The following is a 6,123-nucleotide window of genomic DNA, read 5'->3' as shown; positions in this document are numbered from 1 at the left end:
AAATTTTGATTATGACATGAAGAAGTAGAACAGAATAGTGAACTAAGAATTTCAAAAAAGAAAACCTATTCAGAAGCAAATTGCTAATTCATCAGCAACATTTACGAAACTCATTTATAAGAAAAATGCCATAAATTATGTGTCCATAAAATTTCAAGTAGGTCATAAAAAAAATGGCAACTGAAACGATACTATTTATTAATTTGTCGTACATAAAAAACAAGTCAATCCCCAAGTGTTCCGCCATGGGCATCTCTCACGTGTTTTGTTATTAAATATCTGCTTGAGGTAGAGAATATATGAGCAGGGCAGAGAGGACATAGAAACCTGCCCCGATGATGCTTAACCCATGCATGATCTTCAATGTGTCCTCGTGCTAATGCTTTAAACGAACATGACCTGCACACAAATTTCTTCTTGCTATAACGTCCAAACTCCTTCGACCAATCAATCTCAAAGAACTTTGGATCTGAAGGTAGAACATACATGTCGCCCACCCTAATCCGATGATCTTGACACCCTCCATATCCATTCTCCTCACCCTCGTAAAGCTGCAAAGACGACGAAGACTCATCATCATCGTCCGACACTAGTATTGGAGTATGTTCGGTGTGATTCCACCCTGAGGTTTCATTATCGCCTCCCTGGACGTCACATGTTAAATCAAAGAACTCGTACTCTGGAGCTGTTGATGCTTGTCCATTGACTGCTGCCCCATTCTCCTGGAGTCTCGAGCCTAATGCCTCTTGCTCTATATTCACCACTTCGTCATCGATACTGATTGGATCTTCCAATTGTCTATCACAGCCAGCTACTTCATCCCCAGATACTTCCACTTGCATATCAGTCCCACCAAGATTTACAATAGTTTGATTTGCTAATTTCAATTTTTTTTCAAGTTCTTCCACACGTTCTGCTTTTGGACGAAGATCCTGTATCACCTTCCTGAGTGATATTTTCTCGGATTCTAGCTCTTGAATTTTGATCTTCGTCTCTTGGAGTTCAGTTGTTTTCAAATAAATCTCTCTCTGAGATGGTGAGCCTGCTTTCAAAAACTTCTGTCGTAACTCGATTATTCTTTTTGCTGCAGCGTTGAGTTTTTCAGTACCCTCTGCTGTTCGTTGAACTATAACTTCTTCCAGTTTTGCATTTTTATCCATCAATTCTGTGATTTTTTTCTGCATTTCAATTCTGTTTCGAGATAATAGGGATTCTGCCGCCGTCTGGGCTCCACGTGCCTCTATAGAACACTTTGTCGCCTCAGCAAGGCGTGATTGCAGTTCTTTTATCCTCAGCTTGAAAGCTTCCTCCCGTTCCCCCAAGATTCGTTTCTCCTCTTCCCAGAGGTTGTTAATTTCTTCACGAATTTCACAGAGACGAGGAACAGTCTCTGGAGGGGGTGTCAATGTGTCGGCAAGGTTTACATTCACTATTTGTAAGTCTGGATCCCCTTGCCGAATTTCAAGACAGGGACTAATAGTAGCAGGGGGATAGAGGTTCGAGGAGTTGACAGTGTCTGATGTCCTTGGACGTTTGTCAGCTGGCGCACCATCGTTGATTGATGATGAACTGTTATTTACTCGTTTGTCTATCTGAAAAAACAATTTAAAGTAGTATGAATAGACTCCAGTTGAGTCGTTGAGTGTAACCGGGAAAAATAAATGAAAAATGCCCACAAAAATAATTCATCATTGATAATTTTTTATATGAATTCTAACTTCGATGAGTACAATAAATTAATCCTTTTCTTTTTGTCTTCAAGTAGCTTTTCATACAATAGTCTTTCGTTTAACTAGGGTATCTCGATCAGTGGCAACCCTGTGCATTCGAAAATATTTCCCTCTCCGTGCTCTGAGAGAAAAACGAACAAGTTCTCAAACGAGTCTTGTTTGGGCCAATAAAATCGTTTGTTGAAAATTACTAAAAAAAATTGTTTGGTTCGAATTTGAAAGATTTGAACATGAATAATTGCTTTCAACAACAACGGAATATGTCGCTCAAGAGGCGGATCATTCGTACAAGACGGTGTCTTTTTCTATTGATGGTGTGCTGCTAAATGGTTTCAGCATGATAAATTTTTTTCACTCTCGGATATTTCTCTCCATTTTTGCAATTTGTGCCTTTCTCGCCCCCCCCCCCCCCCCCCATCTAAACTTTTACCAACCTTCTGTATCGCATTTGCTAAACGTTTGAAGATGAACCTAAGTTAGGGCAATAGGTGACCAGATAATGTCATCCCTTCCGAGGCACCTAAATCAATTTCAAATCCTTATTTGTTTATAATTACTCTTTATTCCAATTTTGAGATCTTTTTTTATGATGGTCGTTCACTTTTTTTGACGTGGATACGCCTATGGTTCCAATATGGGGGGTCATTTTGGGAAATGGTTCTTATGGGCAGCGTCATCTATCGGAATTCTAGAAAATTCTAGACATTTCGAGGTAATTCGAGAAGTGTCTTGAAATTTCGCAAAAATTCAAGGAGTTTCTAGAAAATTGGAGGGAATTCAAGGAGTTTCTAGAAAATTCGAGAGAATTCAAGGAGTTTCTAGGAAAGTCGAGGGAATGCAAGGAGTTTCCAGGGAATTCATGGGAATGCAAAGAGTTTCTAGGAAGTTTGAGAAAGAAGGAAAGGCCATGGACGCATCCACGTACAATTACAGCTGTATCAAAAATACAGCCGCCTGCAATTTTTGATTTTATTTTTTATTCACCTATTTATTTCAATTTTTTCACTTTATCCTAACCGTTTCGATATTGCGAGTATGTATCCTGACGTCAAACCGGTATGCACGGAGAAAGAGATGTCAGAAACATTACTGGTACTTGAAGAAAATAGATTTAGATACAAACTTGAATATCTTCTAAACTAACCATCTGATTTAGCCCATTTCCAATACGAAACATTCTGGTGTAAAGAGAAAACTCCATGCCAAATTTCAAGTTAATATGTCGATTTTTGCAAAAGTGAAAGTGCTAACGAGGATTTTGAGCGAAAATCAGAAAAATGGAAATACCTTGGAAACTTTGTATGAACGATAATGCATATTTTGATTGATTGAGAAAGAAGACATCGAGGCGAATATTTTGAGAAAAAAACTAAATCGGTTGAGTAGTTTTTGAGATATTCAAGAAAATGAATCTAGGTACAACTTGAATATCTTCTAAACTAACCATCCGATTTACCCCATTTTCAATACAAAACATTCCGGTGCAAAGAGAAAACTTCATGCCAAATTTCAAGTTAATATGTCGATTTTTGCAAAAGTGAGAGTGCTAACGAGGATTTTGAGCGAAAAACAGAAAAATGGAAATACCTCGGACACTTTGTATGAACGGTAATGCATATCTTGATTGATTGAAATAGGAGACATCGAGGCGAATATTTTGAAAAAAAAATTGAAATCGGTCGAGTAGTTTCTGAGATATTTGCGAAAAACTATTTAGTGACAACTGGTAATTTCTCAAAAACGGCTGCATCGATTGAGCTGAAATTGAGCACAGAGTTAGTTTTCATTCATACCTATAATCTGAAAAAATTTCAGATTTTTTGGAATTATATTAGTCCTTTAAATCTTCAATTTTCTAAAAGTTGACCACCAGTTCCAAACTATTCTACATAATTTTCAAGCAAATTAGAGGACCTAAAAATAGAACGACGTCAATTTCCATTCGCAAAAATTCACAAGAATTTGTTACAAATTTAATGAAAGCGCTGGATTTTTCTTCAAAGTTTTTGCATGCGTACAAAATTCTTCTAGATAATATTTTGATCTTTGGGATCAGAAAATATTGTTAACAATTGAGTAAATGATTAAAATTTTTTTTTTGGCGAATTACAATGTTTTCTATGAAATGGACGAGATTTTAGGACAAGTGCATCCTCCCACACTTGTTGAATTTATAAACATATATGGTTTTAAATAATTTTCATTACCAAATATTGTCGTCAAACTGTAAATTTTTTCCTAGATCTGAATGGATAAGATTTCAGTAATTAACAGAGAGATTTTACAGAAATATATGAAATCAGCAATTTTTTTCAATGATTCGTTTCAAATAAAAATCAATGTTTTGTTCCGAAATTTCGTTTTCAATGTTTAATTATCCTCTAAAAATTCCCCCAACCTCAATCCTTCAACGAATTAAATTTAAAATTATTAGCAAACTTGTGGAACATTTCCAAATAAAATTATTCGTAAATTTGTGTTCACTAAATAGTCGTGTCTAGGGAAAAATTCATAAGAAATTGCACCTTGACTCAAATATTAAGAAATACAATATCCCAATCAAAAAATCTGCAAATATATATTTTTTTGTTTAAACAAATTATTTAAAAAATACATAGAAATGGATCTATTTGTGCTATTGTCAGAATTCTAGGAATAAAACCTATACAAAAACGCACAGCACGAAGAGAATATTCTTTCATTATTAATATATGAGATTAAAGAAAAAACATTTGTTTATAAAAAATGCATACGGAAGAATGTCATATGCCTTCCTCGTCCGAAATCCCTTCTATTTCGCACTAATCAAATTATTTGACCGGAAAGCTAGATTTTTTCATTTTTCATTTATGAATTATTAATAACAAATGACGACCCCGGGATCCGCTAGTGTATTTTTTTCCATACGTATGGAAATTTCGTAGAATGACATACTAATTTATCAATGGAAAGAATAAAACTGGAGAGAAGTCAATGGAATCTCACGTACACCCATAAAATTATCAAACGCGTCATTAAATTCATCTCCACATTTCTTCATTTTAAGATTTGAAGAACAAATAATTTGCAAACGTCATGCGCCAACAAATATGCGCAAGAATTTATTCGACATTCGACCCTACAGGTCAATTCGCTTTGTTTGTTGCGCCAAAAGGTGATGTTTTAATGCATTCCAAAATTATAAAAAAACCCCAAGTAGCATATTTCGTTAAATTACCCTGTGCTCATCCAGATTCCCATTCATTTTCGGCCTCCTCTTATTGAATTTCGGGGTGAGTACACTTTTTGTTTAGCTGCTATCTCAAAACTAACCTCAAATTCCCAACTTCGCAATGCAAACTGTCATCTGTTGCGCGGACTGTGGAGGGGCATTCCCCACCACTTGTTCCCATGCCCGGCCGTTTCAAAAGTTCAACATGTGACGAGGAGTTCGTATTTCGAACTACCTACCAGGGGAATGAATACTCTGTCCTTTTCCTCGTGTTATCAGAGTGCAGAGGCTCCAATTTATGCATTTATGGGGCATTCCGTGCGAACTCGTGAGTGTTGACATGTCTCCGTTTCATATATTTTCATATATTCTTCATGTGAAAATAAAATAGAGTATTTTTTTCGATTTCGAATGAACTGTTTAGCTGAAATGACGAGTTGAAATTTGCATACGTTAAGTAAAAAATTGGGGAGGTAAAAAAGGCCTGTTTTTGTATGAATAGTCAGCCAGTATGTGGTCACAAAACTGGAACTATAAGAAAGCTCTACATTGAGAGAAAAACGACAAAGTTCTCAGCAAGTCTTACTTGTGCCAAGAAAATAGGTTTTTGAAAATTATCAAAAAAGGATTGTTGGTGCCAAACATGCAGAGAGTGCGGTGGAATGAAAAATTTTTGTCGCAAAAATAGATTTAGTAGTTCAAAAAAAATTGCGTTCTCTGTACATGCAAGCAATGTCATTTCTAGCGCTACTCCTTCGTTATATTCGATATTCCCATATATTCACGTATTTTGCTCCCGAAAAATCTTCGTTTTCGCCTCTTGAGCCAAATATTTCGTTGCGGTCGATGCGTTGCTAACGTTGGGTTTTGCAGTTTTTTTTGTGATTTCCATAAGATCACGGGTTAAATGACCACTTTTTCAAAAATTCATAATAAATTAACCATGTTCCCCAGCAGTCTGAAACTTTGCACACGTCTTTTCCACCATTTAAAGAATACGTAAAAAAAAAGAAAGAAATGGCTGCTTTTTTTCTAACCCTCCAGGCTCGCCCGATTATCCTTAAGAACACCCTCGCCCAAAAATTTCGGAAGGTAGGCACGGTGCAGTGGCCTTTGATTGATTGACTGATTGATTTGATTGATTAACTGTATGTTATGTCTTACAAATTGACACCAACAAGT

General features: G+C 36.1%; 1 protein-coding gene across 1 annotated transcript; it reads right to left on the bottom strand.

Annotated features, from left to right (window-relative positions):
- Positions 1–211: 211 nt before the first annotated feature.
- On the bottom strand, positions 212–5,080 carry LOC107037251. The gene is made up of 2 exons (XM_015255712.2): positions 4,948–5,080; positions 212–1,592 (listed from the first exon to the last, which is right to left on the bottom strand). Exons 1-2 carry the CDS (start codon positions 4,972–4,974, stop codon positions 225–227), a joined length of 1,395 nt encoding a protein of 464 aa, XP_015111198.1. The 5' UTR covers positions 4,975–5,080; the 3' UTR covers positions 212–224.
- Positions 5,081–6,123: the final 1,043 nt, after the last annotated feature.

Source organism: Diachasma alloeum, unplaced genomic scaffold (assembly GCF_001412515.2).
Source record: "Diachasma alloeum isolate Michigan unplaced genomic scaffold, Dall2.0 Dall_scaffold_00214, whole genome shotgun sequence".
Taxonomy (NCBI): domain Eukaryota; kingdom Metazoa; phylum Arthropoda; class Insecta; order Hymenoptera; family Braconidae; genus Diachasma; species Diachasma alloeum.
The sequence above is the reverse complement of the archived record's forward strand: the minus strand, read 5'-3'. Positions and strand labels throughout refer to the sequence as shown.